This window comes from Anopheles gambiae, chromosome 2, assembly GCF_943734735.2.
Source record: "Anopheles gambiae chromosome 2, idAnoGambNW_F1_1, whole genome shotgun sequence".
NCBI lineage: Eukaryota > Metazoa > Arthropoda > Insecta > Diptera > Culicidae > Anopheles > Anopheles gambiae.
The window spans coordinates 52,252,492-52,276,689 of NC_064601.1; the positions used below are offsets into that span (position 1 = coordinate 52,252,492).

The 24,198-nt window shown below is 43.2% G+C and overlaps 1 protein-coding gene across 35 annotated transcripts in view; it reads left to right on the plus strand.

The window, feature by feature from the left end:
- LOC1274122 (protein groucho) overlaps positions 1-24,198 on the plus strand; it is a 187,686-nt gene that overhangs the window by 95,442 nt on the left and 68,046 nt on the right. For 30 of the 35 annotated variants that reach the window (XM_061648355.1, XM_061648357.1, XM_061648358.1 and 27 more), the window contains 2 exons: positions 13,546-13,637; positions 23,709-23,772. In XM_061648355.1, coding sequence (XP_061504339.1) covers positions 13,546-13,637; positions 23,709-23,772 — 156 coding nt within the window. Of the gene's footprint in view, positions 1-9,977; positions 10,154-10,177; positions 10,197-12,756; positions 13,159-13,545; positions 13,638-23,708; positions 23,773-24,198 lie in introns of those variants that run through there. The other 5 variants (XM_061648368.1, XM_061648384.1, XM_061648385.1 and 2 more) reach the window with 4 other exon arrangements.

Consider the following 24,198-nt stretch of genomic DNA (forward strand, 5'->3'; position numbering starts at 1 on the left):
GGGAAAGCAGAGAACAAACTTATGTTCTTTTTTCTTATGTTGAGAGAGTATGTGTGTGTGTGTGAAGCAAGCAAGAAGGGCATTGTGGAGGTGTCGTTGCCACATGAGGGTTGGTTTTGAGAAAATAAAAATGTGGAACGTTTCTTGCTTTCGCCTTCGTTTTTACCAACTTCTTTGTGTGGATACTGCGAACAAAGTATTATTTAATGACATAATATTAGCTTTAAGCAAATTTACAGTTCATATTTTTGCACCGAAAAGAAACTGATTCTAAACATACAAATGTGCAATGTGCAAAAGATAACGGACGACACGTCTGCATAAAAGCTATCTGATTCCGTTTCCAAGTTCAACACTAAATCGAATCAAATTAGCATCAATCAAAAGACAGTTGATCAAACTGCCGAATTATCAAAACTCATTAAATTATAACACGATGCGAAATGGGCAGAACACGATGCGCAGCGGGAAGCGACTAAAATCGGGGTCGGAGTATGGCTGAATTTAATAACCGTTCTATTGCAATCATTTGCCCCTAGCCGAAGCTGCCCCGTGCTCCTGTGCTTTCCTCGTTGCGCTCCTTCCAGGTGCCGCACACGTGCGCGCTTCTCCCCTCCCCCCTCGGATTTCGCTGCTAGTAAATCTTCTCCATAATCAACAAACGAGTCTGGTCGCTCGAGGCGCCTGACGATGCCAAAGTTTTTCCCCCAGCCCCGCGGGAGAGGTTTGGTTTGAGAACAAATTTTCGCCTCTATGCTCTCTCCCTCTCCCTCTCTGTCTCACTCTACGACGCTGCATGGATGGTTTCACTCCGCCAACGGGTGGTTGGGTGGTGTTTGAGTTTTCTCATTGTGGAAAGCATTTTTGGTGCGCGCTGTTTGGTGGGGTGGGTGGCACCATGGTAACACACCAATTAAGCGATGTTGTGATGTTGTCGCCAAGCGTCGCTTCGTATCGCTTTTTCGATTTGTCGTTTATCTGTGTGTGTTTGTGTGTATGTGGGACCAATTTCCTTTCTTTCGATTGACTTGTTTGTTTGAGATTGTTAAAATAGAGAAGCATTCGCCGGAATTCAATTGGGGTATGGGACGTTGGGTGTAATTGATTTTTATTTATTTATTTATTTAATCATTTACATATTTATTTATTTATTTATTTATTTATTTATTTATTTTCTTATTTATTTATGCATTTACTTGCTGAGAGATATATTGTTGTATAGCCGTCACAAGATACCGTTATCTTTGTACGTTTCGGTCAATGGTTTGTGCAATTCAATTATGTACAAATAACCATACTTCTTTTACAAACTAATTATTGATGTAGACTGGTGTGTTATCCTTAAAAACAACGCAAAATGCTGATACAAAAGTTCAAATACATTTTGCTCGTCTGATCACAAGAAAAAACCCGAAATACAATAACGAAAGCGACACCCGCAACCTCACGCTTCTAATTGGCAACATTGATACAACATTGCTTTTGAACCGGCTGTCTCTTGCATCGTGGTCGTGGTGAAAATATGCCCCGAAGGAAGGGAATAAAAACAGAAGCAACAGCAAAAAACAAAACCCCAAATCCATAAACGAGAACCACCACCACCGCCACGACCGACTGTGGCAGCAACATAGACTCTATTATTTTATTACCGGTTTATTGCCTCAAGTGATGCTGGCGAGTTGGTTTCATCTCTCGCACCGATAGGAATCCCCCAAAGAGTCGGCTGTACGCGACGGCGATGTTGTGACTCTACTCCTGCCACTCACTGCCCTCCCCTCCAGCAGTATCGAGTGGGTGGGAGGGCGTACGTACGGATTCAGGTTTTTAAGGATAAGCTTTTCAGCCTTTTGTCTGCCAACACCACCCCACGACACAGCGCGAAAGGGCGAAAGAAAAGTAGAGTCGAGAGCACGGTCTAGGTCGTTTGCCCTCTTCTTTTCAATTTCGCCTCCTACAACCGCTTCTGTGCAGTTGAATCGAGCAAGAAGAGCGAGCACTCGGGAAAAGAATATCGGGAGAGTGACAGAAGAAGAAGAAGAAAAAAACATCAACCGGCAAGCATCGACAACAATCAAGCGAACTTTACTGCTGATGATGAAAGGAAAATTGGTTTTGGGTGGTGGACTCTCCTTTCTTCTCTACTCGGTGTCGGTCGGTGGTGATGGTAAACACGTCGCATCCGGTCGGAAAACGGATGTTGAATGGGTGTAGGGGTAAAAGTGCCACAAATCGTACGGTGGCAAAACACACTCGCTCGACGATGCTGCTTTTCCTGCTGTCACGGTCGGGAAGAATCGTGTCTTGGAACGGAATAATGAAGAAGGAGTAGTAGAGGTGCGCACACCGAAGGGAAGGATAATATGTTTGGAATCTTTATCGAGGGCAATGAAGAGAGAAAGAAAGAGAAGGAATTATTGTGATGTCAATTCAGAGTGTTAGAAGTTTAGTTTATTGCTTCTTGTATTTTATGGATTATGGGGAAGGTGTAGTCGTATTGTACAAGAGGTTGCTTTTGGTGTACGATTATTGATTATCCTTGAAGGGTAATTGATTAGTCAGAAATGTTTTTTTCTGAAAAAAACAACTTATTTTGGTTTTATAATCTTCATCTCTTAAATGTAACATACGGAATATTTTTTTTTAAATTGATTAAGAACTTCAACTCCTGTTTATCTGCCTGCGGGTGAATTTTACTTTTGAGTATACTTATCACATAACTGCTAATTAATTTTTTCCCTCGATTGTTGTTCAACTTGTGGTTTTATTAAACTATCGGTAGCACTTGAGACGCAAGCTGTACTACTATTTCACAGAAAAGTTTCCAGTTTCTTTTCCTTTTAACCTGTATAGAACATGGTTTGCAGTTTGAACTGTTTGCTAAATTATATTTGAACTTCAACTGCTGAGTGTGAAATGTTTAAAAACATATTGAAAAGTATACAGATGTCGTGTGGTATGAATAATCAATTTAATGTACTTTAAATTTCCCTTGAATATAATGCGCTTAATTTGTTTTGAGTTTCTCAATATACTACCCTTTGGTTGCGCATTCCGGAGGCCTTCACTCCTGCACTTGCAAACAGACGACGTACGATTATCGTTCTTGACATACTAACCTGCGGCGAAAGAACGTAATAGCCCTGCAGGCACGCGTGTGTTGAGTAAATGAGTGGTAAATGAAACCGAACATCACCAGCACCGTGTACCGTCCATTCATTGAAACTACGCAAAACCCCGATGTAAGTCCTCATGTTCCCTGTCATGTGATATGTTGTGTGCTGTTCGAGCAGGTAAGCTCAGAAGAGTGCCGCCGCACCCGTCGCCGACCTTTCCGAGCGAGCACCGGGGGTGAAAGATGGAACACGTTTAGATGTAATAAATTCTAATTCCTCCATACCAACGCTGCTGGAAATGATGTGCTCCTCCCGGCGCCCGTCGTCGTCGGTCGTAGAATCCTCGGGGGAATAAGTGAACCGTAAAATAACAGGATCGTTCCACACGGTGTTGGCTGAAGCGAAGGGAGAGCAAAACCCCCTTTCAGTAGTCGGTTGGTGTCGAGTGTCTAACCACAAGTCCTACAATTGAGACAAGTGTGTACGTTTGTACACTCTAGGATGTGTATGTGTGTGTGTATGTGTTTATATGTCGGTGTTTGTGAAAGAGGATGGTTGAAGGATTCGAGGATAAACCCGAGTTTTGCGGTTTAGGGAGAAGGAGATTTTTGACTCTACCTACCGGCCCGTTTGTAGACCAGCACTCACCAGCACAAAAGAGGAAGAGTAATTTACATCCTGATGGGGTGTATCCTTCAGGTTCATTCTCTAGTGCAGATCCTCAAGAGAAAAGGGTTTCCTTTCCTCCTGCAACATAATGCTTGGAAAAATTTGCCCAGTAATTTCCATCATGGTCTTGTTGCCTTCTACGCCCTATTAAAATGTCCTTTAAGTTGGTACGCCTCTGCCAGGGAAAAAACAGTTCATCAGAAATCGACCCACTTCATATGTTTGGATGCACACCTTGACACTTCATCCTCTGTCTTATGCCTCGTTGCTTTTTGATAAGGATTAAATCTTTCTAATGTAAATTTATGATGTATGATGCATGTAGAAAACGCACGGACAGAGGGAAGAAATGATGCTTAAAGGAATGTTTTCTCTCCATCTCATCGTTGGTTGGTTTGCGTTTAAGCAGTGAAACGATTTTCTAAGCCGGTGTGTTCTCGGCTTGTGAGGTAAAATTAATTGGAAGCAACCATATTTATCGATATCCTACCGTTTCTAGCTACCGCTACTACACACATCTACTAGCATGTAACTACATTCAACGAGAACCGTTGAGAAATAGCTCAACCATTGAACGACAATTCGTCATTGAGCTGAAGCAGCAAGGCATGAATTCCACATAAGAAGGATTAGGGAAGGTTTTCTATCTTCCCGTACTTTAATCGGCCATGTACCCTCGATTGGAAAAGGAATCGACTTGTGGTTGATTCAATTAAACCAGTCCAGTAGCCTGTACTCCGTTTATTGTAATTAATTATGTTGGTATACTATGGGCCGTTGCTCGTCGTTGTGTAGGTCACAACGAAGAGTAATTTGATTCAAGCGACTGTTGCTATTCAACCGAGATGGTTCTCGTTCTCGTTCAGTAAAGTTTCTGGTTTGGAACATTCGTTGGTCTATTTGACAACGAAAGGACCTTCAATGTATCGTTCATCGAATAAATTGTGACACTCATATCTAGAATTCTTGGTATCCATGCCAAAAGAACTCAATTTGCTTTTAATATAAGAATGTCGTTGGGACAGTCGGGAACGACTCAATAACATGCCTGTCATGGGTTCAAGCCCAGAATGGACCGTTCCCCCGTAGCAAGGATTGACTATCCGGCTACGTGGCGATGAATTAAGTCTCGAAAGCCTGTATAGGCCGGCATGTCCGCGTAGGACGCTACGCCAAATAGAAGAAGATGAGCATGTCGTACTAACATAAAATAAGAAATAAACGTAACATATAAGTATTTGTTCAATTGAAATCTTTTTATTTTTAGTTATTTCCGTTCCAATTATTATACAAGACTTATTTGATGTAAAAGATTAACTTTTTATTGGGTATTAAATGTGTGGCTTAAGATGAACATTTTAGCATTGCATGATTATGATAACAAAAGATGATGTCACATGAATATTATGAGATGTTTATTTAAATATCTAATATTTCTATGCAACGTAGACAGAAATAAAGTTTTCTGTAATATTGCTCACTATTTTGTGTCTAACCTCCGGCACATCCAACGCTTCTTTGTATTTTACTACCGCAAACCAGCATCATATGAATTACATTTGGTTTGAAGTGTCCTATTCACGTTGGTTTTACTTCACACGTCGGTTTTGTGTTAGACGCTTCTCAACATGAATAAAACCCACTAGACGTTGGCATTTGTGAGAATCGTGTAATTACCATCACCAGCCCACTTGATACACGGTGCTTTGCATGTTTGAAACGTTTGCTGTGTTACCATTTCGTCGTCGTTCACAATAGAAAGCGTTGTGGCTCGTCTAAGGCACTTTTACATTGGCGCTTTTGCTGCAAGTGTGCAAGACCGTACACATGCCTATAACAAGCCTGTAAGCCGCGTTGGTGTTGGATTGGAGTGGAGACTTGAGAATAATTAAATTCGTCCTGGTCTGCCACCTCCAAATTAAGTGGCGGGCATGTCTTTTTGACGTATACAAAATGCGATGAAAGCAATTGCCAGCAATTTATTTTTAAATTAAAAAATAGGTAATTTATGTGAGCTTTTATGATGTAAGAATTTATTTTGATTTGTTTTACTTCTTTAAAAAGGAAAATCAGAAAAAAAATATAATTGTTAAGAGTAAACACCGTTCAGATCACTATTAAATTAAATATTTTTTGTTAAATAATGTAAATTGGAGTGGAGGCGTCCGCCATTAAGGCCGGGATAACGGACTGGCAGACGAAGGCGCGAGAACGTGAGCGGTTTCGGACACTCCTGAGGCAGGCCAAGACCGCAAAGCGGTTGTAGCGCCGGATAAGTAAGTAAGTAAGTAAGTAAGTAAGTAATGTAAATTAAACAAAGGCAACAAAAAAGGGCACTACAATTAATTAGTCTCATTTAACTGTAAATTTGTATGAAGATATTCATTTGTTGAACACAATCAAGTATATTTTTACGCTCCACAAATGAAGGGTAAATTCAGGCAACATTATGGCAGTTGAGCATCCGATGACGAGACCATCATGACGCTGGAATTATGTACACATCAACAGAGACCGCGTTAAAAAGGACATAATGCCTGGTAAAGTCCATTGTGCGGGAGTGAAATGGACCCAAGCAGAAATCATGAGGCTGTATGAGAATTTCGAATGAAACGATTAAAACACTCGCCGCAACAAAAGGCATAATATCCGGAGAAAGGATTGCGAATATCTGTTCCGCACAATAACAACAAAAGACAAAAGAAAGTAAAAAGAAAAAGGGAAATGTGTATGTACTAATACATTTAAAATGGACGAGAGATTCCTTTCGCTTCCATTGTCGCGTTTCGGCTTTACATTGTTTTTGGTAGTGTTTCTCGTCATTGTGTTTTGATAGTTTTTTTTTACATCCTTTTCCATCCTACCACCAGAGAGAGAGAGAGAGGGAGTTTGCTGCAGGAGGTTCCATGCATGATTGCATTTAGTTCGCTCATCCTCTCCAAAAGCTACTGCTGATTCTGCTGCTGCTACACTGCCTGGTCCATTTGGCAGTTGCACTCACTCCTCGGTGCCGCTGTGCCATTTCGAATGGTTTTGTAGTCGGGGGTTGTTTTTTTTTGGTTCATTTTGTTGCTTCGTACACAAGCGTTCATCTGCGGAGTTTTACCACGCCGGATTTTTGTTTTCCTGCTGTTCATTTTTGGCGAAACGTTTTTTGACGTTTTACCCGAGAGTCAGCAAAGCTGAACGATTCTTCCCCACCACCACTACGGTTGGTGGTGATGCTGCCCTTCCGCCCGCTCCCCGCTAGGGGTAATGTGAGTACCACCAGTGAAGGATCTGGTGTACGCTGGTGTGAAAGTGTTCCGACAGGGCGCACGAGTGTGTTCATGGGCTGTTTGGTTGTGTGTGGTGATGTAGGGCAGCAGGGGGGTATCATGTGGTAATAGAATTGGTAAGAGATTCTGTGTGGAAATGAGTGGAAAAAATAAAGGAAAATGATTCCAGTGCAGTGCAGTTGGGGCTTTTCTAGAGAGAGAGAGAGAGAGAGAGCGCGAAATTGATCAAGAAAAAACACATCCACCAGCCTATTTCGTTCCCGGCGCCCAGGGGTGGAAAGTGCGAGCGAAACAGTTTGCGTGAACTGTCGCTACCGTTGCGTTCGTCGGAAACAGATGGTGGAAAATTGAAACCCACAGCGAACGTGCGCGCGGTGTAATGCTTTTCCAACGCTGACGCTGTATGTGTGTGTGTAGGTATATGCTGACAGGGTCACGGCCGGGGTAGGAACGCCGAAACGAAAGCAAGCAGGAGCAAAATGGAAATAATGGAAAAGGAAAGCAATATTGTAAAAGCGACCCCATAAGTCACGAGGTCCCTCTACCCTAACGCCGGTGAAGGATGTGATAGAGACAAAGCGGATCAGAACGAGACACACACACACACAGCCCGTCATAAAAACCTGTGAGAATTGGATGCGAAAAAGAGCAAGCGATACACCCAGCCCCGAACGGATGAACAAACAAATAAAATAAGGAGAGGAGAGAGAAAGAGAGAAGCAAACAAACAAACAACAACAACAAAAAAGCTGCATGGAAATTATACATCGACAAGGACGACGAACGATGACGACGACGACGACGACGACGACGAGGACACACTTCAAGGGGGATTGATTTACAAAATTTCGGTTCACTGCTTCTGGGTGATTTTGCTTCATGGTTTTTTTTCTTCTTTTTTGCTGCTGCTGCTGTTGTCGGTGTGCGTGTGTGTTTGCTCGCTCGGTACACTTTGAGTGATGCGTGCCATCGCTTATGTGTGCGGAAATGGGCTAAAGCAGCAGCAAAAAAAGCCGTCGAACGGTATCACCAACGTCAAACGTGCAGAGGTGGAAAAGGGAACGCGGAAGGGCGGGGAGGGTTTTTTTTCTTCCTCGTTTCTGTGTTGCCATCCCTGGGCCGTAGAGCTAGCGAGACAAGCCATAAAAACGGAACAAGCTCGGTCACAGGAGCAACAAATTCCACAGGGGGTGAGAGTTTTTGTGTGACAAGCTTATCCTTTTTTTTCTTTCGTGTTTGTGTGTGTATGTATGTGTTGGTCCTCTTCTTCTGCGTTCGTTCTTTTGTGTGTCGGCAGTGTATATCCTTTGTTAGTGGGGGGGAGAGTGCGAGAAAAAAAGTCGGAACAACATCCTTTACACATAGCGGAAGGTGACGAGTGGTTATGTGCACGTACGCATGTGTGTGTGTGAGCATATGAGGCGGATTTTTTTTGCATCCTCAGGCCAAATGTGCAGAGAAAGAATGTGGTGTGGTCCGCTTTTTTGACGGATGATTTGTATACACTTCTCGGTGTACGGTACGGTGGCCGATTGAATGGATGTGCAGTGCCGTGTGTGGGATGTAAATAGCAGATTTGGGGTGGTAGAAGTGGCAGTAGCACAAAAAAATGGAAAAGAATAACAAAAAGTGTCAATAAGAGACACACATAATTGAAGATCTGTCTGTCACTGGTAGCCATTAGCATGCAAATTGGCTTAATTTGTTTTGTTTTCTGTTGTTGGTTTGTTTGTTTTCTCGAGGTTTCTTTAAATTCGTTCGGATTAACCGTCTTGCTCACCGCTAAACAATCAATGGTAAGCTCATTAATGTAAATTTTTTTTATTTATCTATGTCCTATTCAATGATCCTTACAAGAAGAATAAGCTAAGCTATGACGTCACATGTGAAACGGGGCTTCAAGTGTCCTAATACCTAGTGAAGGATCATCCGTCTATTAGCTTTCTTTTAATTAGCTCAACACTTACCAGAAACTGGCACGTAGGGGTTTCCGCTTTCTGACCTTTTCTCCCGTAACAAAGTCCTTTTCTCTCCTGTGCATGTCCCACACCACCCGGGTGGTTGGTTGCAGCAGCAGCAGCGGCTAATGAAATGAGCAGCTGGGTTTTGTGCGTAGTTTAGCATACAAGAGCAGTCCCTTTTCCCGTTTCTCCGTGATGCAGCTGCTGACGGAACCACTTGAACCTTGAACAAAGACTATAACATGCCCTTTGACTTGCCCACCCTTATCACCCTTATTCCTTTCTGTCTCATCGCAGTGGCGCAGCAATCACACAGAGCACTCCGAGAAAGAAGTACGTTTCATGTTGATTCAACTGATGCCGCATCGGCAACCAATCTCGTACAGACCCACGCTGGAAGGATAATTTTCAGACAGTGGGCAAACGTGTGGGGATGATGGGAGTGACGGTGAAGATGACACAACGGCATGGCAATGTCATTCCGTTTTCGCTGTATGTCACCCACACATCATTCGAACGGCGTTCGTACACTCACGAAAGTCATCACCGCCGCGAGTGTGGTTTTTGCCCGTTTCCCGCAATGTTTCCTTTTTCGGTGTTCACACTCTCACTAATAGGTGTGCCGCCTCACACCGTTTCGCGGCTGTGAATGAACACTTATGGGCTACAGAAGACAGATGCACATCTTTTGCGTGGAATTTAGCACTCCCTGTTCTGGTTGACTGCCTTTAGCTTGCCTAGAGATTAGGGGAAAACGCGATAAAGAATCGCGCGTTCTGTCGCTAGACTGCCTCCAGACAACGCAGGGATACACCACAGAGCGAACTCACCCATGCGACACTCACCGTTCACCGTGAGTGACTGGATCCTGCGAGCGCTGCGGATGAACTCGGCGCGTGCTGAGATCCTGCCGTTCGGATATGATGGCCGCATGGGTGGCCGTGATTCGTGGAACGTGTTCATTCGTGTGTTGAACGCCGTGGTGTACGGGAGGCTGCCGTTCTGCTGTGTGTGCGTGTGTTGTGGGCAACTTTTAACTCTCTGTTCGTCCATGAAGACGCGCGCGGTCGAATTCGATTGAAGAGTTGGTTCGGTTTGCGTGTTGTGTGGTTCGCCGAAAGGGCAGGAGGAGGTGCAATTTCTTTCTTAATTCTTGCAGTAATTGGTTTTGTTGTGTAAAGTGTTTATTTGTTTCAAAGTTAACCCATCGGACTGTGGTTTTGGTGTATTGTGGTTTTTGACAACAGTAACCATCGAAATAAGTGCTGTGTTAGGAAAACCTGAGCTAAAAGAGGGCTCAATTCCCTTGCTCTCATATACCTTAGCATGTCTTGAATTACAGTTTATCAAAGTGTAGCAAGAAAACAGTGTAGCAAAGAAAATGGTTCACGATGCAAGCAACTGTACCTCGTTCTCTTCTGATAAGAATGGAAACGAAATCATAATTCCCAGCAGCGTAGTACAATAAGCTTTGTGCAACTTTAACTAAAATATTCTGGCAATTCGTGATTCGGCTAGCCACAACATAATCGTGCATTCCGAAATGAAATGTCACTGCCGTTGTAGCTGCTAGCCCTCTGTGCCTCTGCCCCTGCCCCGTGGTTTATGCTGTGGCATCGTAAACGCAAACGTTTATGTCGATCCCACGGAAGGATAATGCTGAAGCGAGGCATATAAATAGCTGTGTGAGTGCGTGCGAACGAAACAGCAAACAAACGAATGAGACAGAGAGTTAGGGTGATAGAAAGAGAGTGAGCGAAAGAGAAAGGGCGAACCATAAATCGCTTTAAACGTCAACTTCCCTCAACGACGACGACCACGACGACATGCTAGCTTCTACTACGGTAGCACCAGCATAAAGTGATGTTGGCTTGTGTGTGCGTAGCGTAAAGAGAAATCCTTGAGCAAAAAAAGGATATGACAGAGTGGCAGTTAAAGCGAGAGAGAGAGAGAGAAAGAGAGAGAGGTGCAAAGTAAAAGTCACAAATAAAAAAGCGCACTGTTAAAGTGACCATCGGTGGGTAGTAGAGAGCAACGGGGCAAACATGTGACAGTGTGTAATCTCGTGGTTCATCGCTTCGCCATCCACCCACCCACTCGGTCGTCGTTTCCCGCGTGTGATTGAAGGCAGTGGATAATTTAATCATTTATTAAAGCATATTAAATAATCGCATTAAAAGCGACTCGTCATCATCATCATAATCATCACCATCGTCATGCTCGTGGTGTTGGTTGTGTGAGTGTGTGTAGCTGTGCTGTGTATGGAATGGTCGTTGATATGTTTTGTGTGGAGGGAAACGAGGGTCGTGTGTGCGCGAGGGTGTGTGCTTGAAGTTTAAATATGTAATACATTCGTACACACAGTGTGTGTCCTGTGACGTGAGCAACAGTCATCAAAAGTGAGAGTGAGAGTGTTTGTCATCATCATCGTCACGAGTGAAAATGAAGTCACTAAATGACGAGCCAAGCACAGAGGGCTGCGCGCATCGTCTCTCTTTCGTTTGCTCGCCTTTCGCTCGCACGACTACTCTGCTGTGCTCTGTGCTTCGAATCGAGAAGAGAGAAAAAAAAAAACACCGCCAACATGTTTGGAAAAATTCTTCGGCCCTCCCCAAAACAACCCTTGAGAGTAGGCCACAATGATGCGCTTGCTCCGTGTGCCTTGCCCGTGTCTCAGCCCGTATCAGTGTCTTATGTTGCATTGCACACGAACACACTGACAGCACGTCTGGGTGCTGTAAATTGGGTGCTTTCCTAGAAAATACCGGTATCCTTTTCGAGGGAACTTTCTCTCTTTCTCTCCCTTTCTCTCTCTTTCTCTCACTTAACTTAGCAAGACCACACACACACACGCACGCACGCTCACACATACCAGGGACGGTAGGGATTCGCGGACGTGTATCCTTTTTTGTAAGTGAAGCGTGAACTTTCCGTGCCTGTTCATCGACTACAGAGCGAATAACGCTCGTTTATCGTTTGCTGGTCATGGAAAAGGCGTCCTTTCTGACAGTGCTCGTTTGAGTGTATGTGTGCGGTCGTGGTTGTTTTCTGGCCGTGTGTGAGTTCAAATGATCACTTAATTGAGTGGCATAACGCCGAGTGTACGCGTGGGAGGGGATGATATGATGATGCTCATTTGACAGTATTTAATCAGTGAATGCAGCTGGTATTGTGAGTTTTTTCCTCTTCTTTTACGAGCGGTCCGTGTTAGTTCGACCGCAATGGTCGTCGATTTGTTTCACTCGTCCGTCGGTGTTTCATTCACAGCTCTCTCTCCCCATGAAGTTATTTAAAGCTTTTTGTAATCGTTTGACATTGATACCCTTTTTTACGTGGTTTCTTTTCTCTCTCTATCTACGCTTTGGGAGGCAGTTAATGAATAAAACATTATTATTGTTACGACGAAACAATAAAGCGCTCCTATGGAGGACTGGAATTAATCAAATTAATTATGTTTCACTCGGGCGACTGTGGGGGCGAATTGCACGAACGGAAGGGGAAGAACGTACGGTTTATAATGTTTGTGTTTATTGTGTTATAAGATAACGCATCAAGCGCGTTGTGCATATTTGTTGCAGCCTTTTTAATTGCTATTTATCGAAAAACGGGGATGTCATAGACTGTTAATTATCCCTGTTTTTTTTGTTTGCGTAATCTTGTAACTAATCAAACAATACAGTGGTCATATGATTGATTGATGAATTACTAACTATACCCTTTTTGGATCTCTTGTAGTGAAGTGTTAAAGTGTGTCTATAGCTTGAAATTAAAAATCGAAAAACATAATATAGATTTTCCTATACAAAAGTGCCAACAGTGTAAAAGTTCTACAAACGCGAGCGGTGTGCAAACGTTTCGGCCAAAAAAGGGCCTTAAGTGCTCTGTTGTAAGAGAAAAACTCGATTATTTACAGCAAACTTGTATTGTTTTGTGTGGTTACGGTAACCGTGTGCGCCCGAACGCGTACGGTTACTAGTTGACAAATTGGCTCCGGCCGGCTACCATCGGTTGCTTTCGCATCATCAATATCAACAGCGGTATCAACAAGAGCAGCAGCAGCAGCAGCAACAGCAGCACCAACAACAACAGCAGCAGCAGCAGCAACAGCAACTTGATAATATGACTGCCAATTTGAAGGTGCATTTAACTATAATTACGTTTAATTCGTGCGCATAAATAGTTAATTGAGGTCGGGTGGGAAAAGGATGGGCGGCATCTCGCTCGTGGGTGTTCGAATCGACCGCAAGTTGGACGTTTGCCACCAACGTTGGTTTGCGTTCAATCCACTTTGCCCCTGCGATGGTTGGTAGTTTGCAGCACCTACTAATGGTGGAGGAAGAAGGATCGGTTTCAACATTTTGGTTATTCACGTTGACCCTTAATTTGTCATTTGTCTTTGAATGTGTGGGTTGTTTTTTTTATTGGTGTGATAATCGCTGTAAGAGTTGCATAATTAACTAACAGAGAGAGAAAAAACGAATTTTACAACGTAATACTTTCATGCTCTTTATTTTATCTTTCCAGGGACCGCCTCCCCAGGGGCGCCAGTTCACGATAGCGGAAACGCTGGAACGGATTAAAGAAGAATTCAATTTCCTGCAGGCACAGTATCATTCGTAAGTATCGATTTGAAATTGGAAACAATCAAACTTTACAATCATTATATACTTATTGTATGTATTTCGTTTGAAAATTAATATATTTGCGTCTCTGAAACAACTATCATGAGCTGTTTTTTTATCTATGCGTTCCTCCATAATGCATCTCAAAATCAAGTTTTATTTCTGCTAAATGTCTAGTACTTTTATTATACTTGAATAGATGATATTGCGCGGTTATAACTATTCTTTAAAAAAAAGCAGTTTGTTTCTCCTCAAATACACATTGAGAAAGATTTTTCTATATTTTATGGAAAGGATATGGAAACTGGGAGTTTTTGAGTTTCCTTTTTTATTGCGTTTCTCTCATAAAATGTTTAACTCCATGTCAGAAGTAAATAAGATCATAAAATATCCTAGTACTTAAATTGTTCTATTGAAAATGTTATAAAACAAGTAAATTAGCTAGTTAATGTATAGATGTTTATAGAGTATGACTTATTTTCATTCCATGTCTACATTTGAATGCTTCACATGAGCGTAAACATATTTCACACTCAAATAACAGGGCTTATCAACATATTCGTATCAAAGTCACTGTTAATCCTTCCAAACGTAGGATTATTGTCTCCAACTTATACTGAACACCCAACCGCGGTTGTATTTTATCCAACAATCAATACCATAATACTGCACGGGTACGGCAAACGAATGGTTTTGGATCCAGTTTGTTGTCCGCTCACTTCGCTCGAGTACGAAATCAAATGATTAGCAGCTGATTATGATGTTAAATTCACAAACTGTGTACACATACACACACACACACACACACCTAGGAACACAAGCAGGATGGTGCAAAGCATGAACCCCCTCCCCTCGAGCGTATGTTCGCTGGTAAGCTGTTTCAGTTTCGCTGCACCCGGCTCTCAGGCTGATCAGAAGTTGATTACCTGGTGGATAACACGGTTCGTGTTCCCTTCCTTCCAAATCCAGAAGCTTCTTAGACCGTCCGGTTCGACTGGCACGAGCACGGGCGCACTGTCGTTAATCGGACCTCCGAGCCCTTTTCGCAGCCGGCTGCCGGGGCCAACCATGGGAATCGAACACCGCGTAATCATTAATTTAATTGTTATTATGCTCACGTGTGGCACACATTTACTCTTGTCATTAGTATTACCGCTAGCACACCACGCCACCGACTACTGGACGGCTTTACGGCTCATCACTATCCTTTTCCCCTTCCCCGACCCGTTGGTGGGTGGTGGAAATTTAGGAAGGATAGAAATTGAAATTGATAGCATCACAAACTACTACTACTGTGTGCTGGTGTTGCTTCGACTGCTGGGGGCGTGTGAGTTGTATGTCAGAAATTTGCCCCCGACACGACGGTTTACCTCACAATCAACGGATTATTCTCCCTGTCTGGCTCTCTGTCTCTATGCCCAACAGTGTCCATCCTCTGTCTCACTTCCGCCACATGGTGACGGCTGGTTCGCTGGAGGTATCAAATAACATTAGCTGGATTCAGCTTTTCAATGGTTCCCGCCGGCCGGTTGCGTGTGTTCCCGGATCGGATGCAAACTTGAAACCGTTGCCGGGAGTGTGTGTGTATGTGTTTGTATGGGGTGAAGAAGAGTGATTAAGGTGATATGGTGAATAAACATCCTTAATCGCATTGATTAGCTTGTTAATTATGAAGGAGCATTACCGCCGGCGCAATACGTCGTACAAACAATTCCATTGCATCGTGCTTCAGGGGGACAAAGTTAATTTAGATTTGTTTACATTGGCTGTGTTTATATTCCATTAGACTTTTTGAACACGTTCAATAACTTTTAAACGTGAGCAATTTTGTATCCCTAATTTATTGATTTTAGTATAAAAAGCTGCTTACGCTATAAGACGTTCCATGATGAAGAATGAAATATTTCTACAATTATTGTTCAATGAATGCGCCAGGAAGTGTTCTTTAGTACAGATATCGAAAGTGCTTCCTTATTCAGCCTTTGAAACGAATGAAAGAACAAAACACCGAAACAAAAAGAAAGGCAGGCAAGCATTTTTCCCTCCCTCTTAGTAGGGCACCGGAACCGGAAAACGTTTGATCGAAATTATGCACAAAACAAATTATTACGGCACATCGATGGAATGGATGGCGCCTTGGTTGCGCACCGAAGAAAGACGGAACGAATCGCTTCCGACGAGCCGCAGGCTGTAGTTGTGTGTGTGGTGGTTTAGTTTGCACCGCCGGGGCCTTAAAATGATGAATGGTTGTGGCGGTGGTAGAAGTCTGCGGGATAAGGGAGAAACAGTAATGTTTATAATGAGGTGGCAAACGAAGGGGGAAGAAAAACAAAAACCCGGCCAGCGCAGCAGCAACGTTTCAAGGACTGCCGGAATACCGAGAAAGGAAAAGAGGAAACACAAGGAAACTAGGGGATAGGTTGTAAGCTTGAATAATGGAATTAATAGGCAATGCAGCGGCACCCTCTCGCGTTTAGATTTGTCTGCACCCCGTACCGCAAGGGAGGATGCTTCTTCCTCGTACCCCCAGGTGAGGTGATTGTGTGCGATCGTGCGATGAGAGCAGGATGACGATGCAGCTGCCGCGTGTTATTGCTATGTAATCCTCTGGCGCGATGTTTTTTGCTGCCTTATGGCGTTTGTGGCCCTTTGGCTGCTGGCTGGCAGGCTGGTTGGTGAGGTCCATTGTGATTAGAAAAAAAGAAAAGAATTGTTTCACCTAGTTTGCGCCGGCTTTTATTGCCGTCCGTTCCCGTACGAGTGCGTGCCTAATGCAGCGCCTGGCGACAGATGGGATGCCATTTAAACTGTCTTTAAAAGCTGTGTCCTTATTAGAAAGCGGTTGTCCTTAAAAGCTGTCAATATTGTGGGTTGATTATTAGCACGGCGTTGAGAAAAACAAAATCGAATTCCACTCGTACAATAGCATACGGACACAAACGAAGCACACGGTAGCATTATGGCCGGAAGTGGTGCACGAACAAGGACGAATTAAATAACACCCTTAATCTCGTAATTGTTAAGCCATGATTGTTTTCGGCGTAGGGCCGAAAAGAACGTCCCGAATGGGGTGGTAGGGGGTGTCGGTAATTTCGTTACTTATCGTAGGTCCTGCCAACTCTCTACACGATCAAAATGAACTCTCCCCGTGCCCGTGGCGCGTTCGTTTATCCTAATTCGTTTTCGGCCAGCCCACCATAACAACGGATGGCGAGGAGTGTAACTTTTAGCGTGTTTGGCTTGCTGTCCTCTTTCCCTGGTCATTAGCTGTCTTTCTCTTTCTGCGTTTAAGGATTTCCATCCCATGCTTAACTCCCTTCACTGCGGAGGAGCTGGGGCGGTTCACCCGAAACCGTCTCAACAGCAACAACCACTGGCACAGTTCGGTTAGTTATTAATCTCGCTTCGCCCTTATTTGCACACGCGGGCCCGATTTTTCTATTTATATTTCAATTACACCCTTCAGGCTGCCACATTTCGACGCAGCACACGCCACACCCGTCCGTCCGTCCGTGCTGCGTGTTTGTTTCCCTCCTCAGCATTACAAACCAACACAGCGCGCGCACACAAACGGCTTTCCCATAATATCTCCTGCCGGGCGACCCGATATGTGTGTGACGCGACCCTATTCCATTTCCCGGCTTCCCCTGTTCGGGATGGTGTCATGCGGAGGGGGGGCGGTAAGTGTGTGTGTGTGCGGTGGGTTCGTTTCGTGACAACGGCGCTAAAATTGTTAACTTTTCTTTCACGTCGCTACCTTTCGTTCCGCCGTGTGTCCCGCCTTTCCACCATATCCCGGGTGCGCATTTTCCGGTCGGGGAAAGCGCTTTTATAGGATTTTGGCCTCTCCGCTCCTCCTCCTGCTGCCGCCCTGCCCTGTGATTCGCAAATACCGGTGTGTTTCGTCGTCGGGCCCCTACCCTTCCCATACCTAATTCTGCTCCTTTTCACCGTCATTATTGCTTCCCTTTCGTTGCCCGTTACCGTTTCCTGTGCCATCATTATGACCACTTTAGCGCGCCGGGCACTCGTTTGCCTCTCTTGCGTGTGTACGTGTGTGTGTGGATGGCAGAAGAGCTCACAACAAATACCCAACCCCGAGGCCAGCTGTCAGTTTTGTGTGTCAATGTGTGTGCGTGTGTGTGTGTGTAGCTTGTTTGGTTTCGGTACTTCTACGGATTTTTCCTTCACCAGTCGACCAACCAATCGACCCCTATTAATTCGCGTATGTGATTTCATCCCCCAGCGGTAACACACCGTGGTATCGTGTCCCTCGTCCCGTCGGAAAAGGGACTTTGATTCCTTCCTCCCCTCGTTTACAAGGGGGATTCGTGTATTTTTTTCGTCTTCTCTCCCTTCGTGTTAACGTGCTCCTGCGGGCTGTGCACATACACACAAAAAGTGTCGATTTGCTTTGTTCACAGTTTTCGATCCCCTGCTTCGCATTTCGGTTTTGGTGGTACGCGCACGTGAGAGGAAGGGCAGGGTAAGAGCACGCGTTTTGGCTGTGGATGGGTTTGCTTTTGTTGGGTCGAGGACAGCGGAACTGCTGCTGCTGCGTGCAGCCCCTGCGTCGGTTGAACGGGAATCAAATATTATTGTTATTATAGTCCTTCCTCCTGGCTCATCAATTTGCCCTCGTCCTTGTACACACGGTTCCTCCTCATTTCTGGTTCAGCGGTTTGGGGTTCGTTTAGTTGTTTTTTTTTTGTATTCTGCTGGCGCTTCCTATCGTTTTTTTTTGTGTTCACCATCGCCGCCATCTCTTGGAAGATTATTTGCGCAATGCTGCTCTGCCGCTGCCTGCGCTACTGGGACGTCATTAATATCTTGATTCACGATGACAACCTTCGGCCGAGGGGAACGATCGATTTGGTTCGATAAGAATCAGTAGGAGAACTGTAAGCTTTTTAGGTGAGATTGTGGTCACAGATAGGTATAGGTGGGTGATTGGATGAAAAAGTGTTTTTATATTGCATCAGATGCTTAATGCTGTTGAAGAATAAATTATGTACTCATTGGAACAACGAACTGACGAATAATGTAGAATTAAATTATTGGAAAGCAATCTTTCAAAGTGTGATGCAAACCAATTTAAATGCTTTATCAAAGTGTTTTACCCACACACTTGGTTTGTTTTTCTTTACTATTAAACTCTCTCCTGTAATCTCCTTTTGCAGATTGAAAGCCACAACTACGCTCAACAGTTCATGGGGTGTGTAATGGCACTGCCGACACGTGAAAAGTTTGCGTTTTTGCTAGCACGGTCTCGAGAAAAAGAGAGGGAGAGGTGGTATATAGGTAGACGGACAACGGTATTTACTTTTATCGCCGCTTCTCCGCTTCGCCTTTAGCGTATCACCGAGGAGAGCGAGCGGTCGTCCCGAAATCGACGGCTGTAACTTTATCTAGGACATTCTCCCGCTGCATTACAAATAAAGTCACAATCTCGCACTCGAGTACACTTGTGTCCACTCAGTTCACTTTTCTCCTTTTCCTCCGCATCCTCACGGTGGCACTGGAAATTGAAGCACAGCACAGACACAGCCGTCCGCTGGTTCGCTCGAATTGTAAGTAAACGGTCGAAAAGGGAAGCGATTTCGTCAAAGTAGTAGTGGTAGTGGAAGAAGTAGTAGTAGTAGTCGTCTGCGCCGAACCCACAGCAGCAGCGCCAAGTGGTCGAATGTGTAAAGAGGGCAACTGTTTTCAATCGACTCAATAAGTGGAATAGATGTTGATCGTGTTGAACATTGCAAACAAAGCCAAAAGAAATGGCACCAAAGAGGAGAGGAGTGGGGAGGGGATTGAAAGAAGGTAGCGCTGTTGCTATTTCCAATGCCGCCGGGAATTATTCTCTGAAGGGAAACGGCGGCGGGAAGCGCGCAGGGTAAGGATATGGAAGATTGGAAGAGCGATTAGATAGCTTCCGGGACGTTTGGGTTGGGTGGGTGTATGGGTCTGGAAAATCGATTCCAGATTCAATCTGTGCCTTCCATAGCAACATCGCTGGAAGCTTTGTGCGAGAAAACGATATCGTTGGTGAGGGGGCAGATGGTGGTGGTGTAGTGGTAGCGGTGACATCGTTGGTACAACCCACATGTGTATTGGTTGTCTGGTGCAGGATGAGGAAGGAATCGTTGGAGAAAAATGAATTTTCATGTCCTCTCTTAGGCTACATTATGTGGAAAAGTACGAAAGAAACTCGAAACCCGCCCTAACAACCCACACGCTACTTCACTTTCTCTCCTTGTAGTGTAGCGGTTGTGTAGAGCTGTGCGGATCGGTTGTGGTTGAGTTGTACATTTGCACGTTATTGTTATTACGATTATATCCTCCCATTCGAAAGGGAAGCATTGGAGCTTTAGTTATTTAAATAATTTGAATGAAACGATGTGCATTGTTCACTATGCGGTTCGTTAAAGCGTGACCGTTAGTTGCTGCACGAGCTACTACAAATATCAATCATGTATTTAAAACTTGAAAATCGGAATTTTGGTTTCAGAAAATGATATCCCCTACTCTATAATTGAGAGGTGTATCGCATTGCTTCCCATCGGCATGAGTCATGTTCGCGGATGAAAGGCTACTTCCGAAAACAATATCTAAACCACGAAACAAGCAATCTCGTTCACACAGAAAAATCATAAATCAAAAGGTATATTGAAAGCGTATCCATTAAAAAAAACAGTGCTATCAACCCAAGTACCAATCGATTTGTTAGTTGTGAAAAACCGGAACCCCTTTTTTGTTCGAAACAATCATAATGAACAGATTTCCCCGCATAAACTGTTCCTTAGGGTGTAATGTTCAAAGTGGCTAGGGAGCTCTCACTCTCTCTATGTGCGGCTTATGCGGCCAAACACATTCCGGCAACGACGGGGGAAACGCTAAAAAGGAAGCACTTAGAAGAGAGAAAAAAACTGCCGTGAAGTGAATAATAATCATGCCAGCGATTGCGATTAAAAAGAAAGAAGTAAAAAATTGCCCTAACGGTGTAAAAATCAGCACACACACAGAAGCAAGGGAAACGAAGAATGGCGTTAGAAAAGAAAAGAAAAATAAATAACCAAACTTCCAATGTTCCGGCTTCGAGGTTACGGTATCAAAATAAAAACCCGTAAACCCTCCAGAACCCTCCAGTACGTCCGTGTAAGGATCTCACTTACTGTGTTAATTTTCGGCCGCGCGTTTGCCTAGTGGAAGGGGTGCGCGAGTGGTATTGAAAAGCGGGGAAAACGAATAATATCCGCCGTGTTCCTCTTCTTTCGCTTTGCTAATGGATACAAATTAAATCACTTGCCACCACCATCACCTTCCGGAAAGACGAATCCATCGGCCTTTTTACACCGAGGGAAAGTATATGTGTGTATGTGTATGTATGTGTGTGTGTGTTTGTGTTTATGTGTACGGTCGATTAATATTCATTCGTGTTCGAGAGATCCGTGTTCCATTCCCGGGCGCTAGGGATTGCCGATCCATTTGCGTGTTGTGCCCTCTTCGCGCGTCTACCGTGACCGGAGAGTTTAGGGCTTAAGGCGCGCGCGCGTGTGTGTGTAGGGGTGGCTGTTAAAATATCCCGGCACAGATTGCAAATCTCTCTTTCTTTATCCCCAGTCCTTTTGAACCATTTCAACGCGGCGGATCCTGAAAAGAATAAACGAACCGGCGGATCCCATGTTTAGGCGATTTAAAAAAAGGAAAAATAGGATGTTTTGTTACCGCGAGACCCTCCCGTGTAAAAGTTTTGAAGCGTTTTGAATTCATCCAACATTCGTGGAAAGTGGTGGCCACTGGGGATTATATGAGCGCAGGATGAAAATCTTTTTGAAAGAGTGAAAAAAAAAAACAGACTATACACCCATCCACCCAACCAGCAACACCGGTGAATCTTTTGAACAAGCAATCAAGGTGATTACAGTGGAAAACAAAGGGAGTGTTTATTTTCCATGCAGGTGTGTGTTATTGTTGTTGCTCAGTGGTAGAAGATAAAATCAATCAATACGCATATTGAAAGGAATTAGGTAGCTGATCGAGCAAAACAAATTAGAAATAGATTACACTTTTGTCAACTTACATAAAGTCCTGCAATGATGTAATGGTTTAGGCAAATCTTGTGTGGACTGTTTTTTTTTTATTATGTCGTTTTAGCTAAAAACTTTTTACTTTTTCCGTTTATTGCTTCTTCATATTTGACGCTGTGAAGGCTGTGAATGAATGTACTTTGTTTTTTAAAAAGTTGTGAACCATGGTTAGTGCAAGTAATTTAGGCTATAATTGTAAACATTAATATATTTTAACTTTATACAATTTCTAGCTATTTACATTTTAGATACCAAGTTAGGTTTTATTAGGAATATTGTTAAATATTATCATTTAAGTTAAAACTATCAGAAAAAATCTTTGATTATAGTTTTATAGGTTTTTGTGCATTACTTATTATGAATTTGTTTTGCTTAACATATTTTGTTCGGAAATTAATAAAAAAACTAACAAACAAAAAACTGCATGATGGAGTACGTCATTCAATTTGAATTGGAAGTTAACCCTTATGCTTAACATGCTTCACTATTGAAATGCATTTTACACTAAACCAAACCACTAACTTGGTTTGCGAAAAAAAATTATGAGTAAACAATTACAGCCACAGAAACTTGTCGTACGAAAATCACAAACTAACACAAACTCCAGAGTGTTACAGAGTGAATAAAAAATGAACAAACAAAACATGAATAAAAAAGTAGAGTTGACTACGTTTTTACACACTCGCAGTATGTGTGTTCCCTTGAAAGGCCTGATTTTCATCTCTTTTGTGGATGTGAAACTATCATTCCGCATGATAAAAAAAAGTCAACTAAACCACACACTCACACACATCACAGCTGGAATCGGTGAAAAGGTAAATAAAGAGGTGAAAAATGAGACACACCAAAGTAAAAACAAAAACCACACGAATGATGTGCGGTCGCGGCCCCTCCGGTCACACTCTCTCCTCCTGAGCTAAGGTCGAAACAAAGAAACAAGCGCAGAACTCTGCTACACCAACAAATCTGCCGTGTTAAATACAGTTCACGTTTGCTCCGCACGACGTGTTAGCCTTGTGTGTATCCTCGCTGGAACGTCAAAACAGAAGAGTTTAATGGGGGAAAGTGTACATTTTTTTTACATTTTCCGTTCCTACTATCACACGGCACAGGATTGATGCTGCTGGGATGGATGTTTCGGTCCATTTGGGTCTAAAAAACCTGACAAACCTTACCGAAGTTGTTACCGCCGTGTATCTGGATGCTGTTTTTTCTTTCTTTTGCAATGCGGGTTACCATGTCCCCATCACTTGTCCATGTATCTTAAATTGTGAGTAAATAAAAAAGAAAAACTCAATCGTGTTCGTCGCTTGTTGACGATGGTAGGTGTTTGCTTTGGTAGGGGTTTCCATACGTTTTTGCATTGCTATATTCCATCTACTCCTGCTTCTCGTCGATGATGGCATGAGAGTGATGTTTTTCTCATCTTCTAGTTAGATTATACCTGTAAATATTTATTTGCCCACGAAGCATCCCGTTTGTTAGATGGAAAAATACACTCACAAACATTCTATACTGGATGAAAAATGTGCTTGAAGCTCTAGTTACAGATATTTTGCTTTCTTAAATGCTACTGATCAGCACATAATCATTCTAGTTGAAATTTTTGGTACGAAACATCACATCATAGATATGCTGAAAGTATGCTGAAATGTTTGCATAATCTGCTTTGTTCATGGATAAGCTTTTTTTAGCTTCGGAAGGTTTTTGTAGACTCTTCCGAATAAACATGATTGCAACATTCCGTAAAGAAACTTTAGAGGTGGAAAGTTTATCGCTTTATATTATTTATTAAATAACAAAAGGGGTTTCTAACTGTGCTTTTCGAAGTAAAATACTCGTTAATTAATTTTTATAATTTATTGGAATCATGATATATGAGAAGTGCAACACGTTTATGTTAATGAACTGATTTTTTGAAGACTTGTGTAGACTGAATCATACATAAATAGCTAATGTTGTATTACATTTACTTTCGTTGCAGACTAAAACTCGAATGTGATAAGCTGGCGAGTGAAAAAACAGAAATGCAGAGACATTATGTTATGGTAAGTGAATATCTTTATCAGCTATAATCGTTGCTGGATTAACGCTATAGGAATTACCTCCTCAATTCGTCTTATAAAAAGGAATCCTAATTGTTGGTGCTGTAAGGAAACTACTCCCCATGTCATAGATAGTAACGCTCGTCTATAGAGAGGGTTTTTATTTTCCTTCCCAAAGCCAAATATGATTATCGTGCTTTTACTTCTGTTTGTCATCGATACGGCAAGCTATTTATTTCTTTCGAAATAAACATCATTCGCACACGTACGCGTACGGTTTGTTTGATTGGATTTCGCAACCAGCACCGTAGACGAAGAAGCAGCAGAGAGGGAGACGAAGCGTATCATTCTATTATCTGTCGTACTCCTCACTGTCGCCGATTGGAGGATGGGCTGCCAGCTGTAATGTCGCACATTCAGTGATCGTTC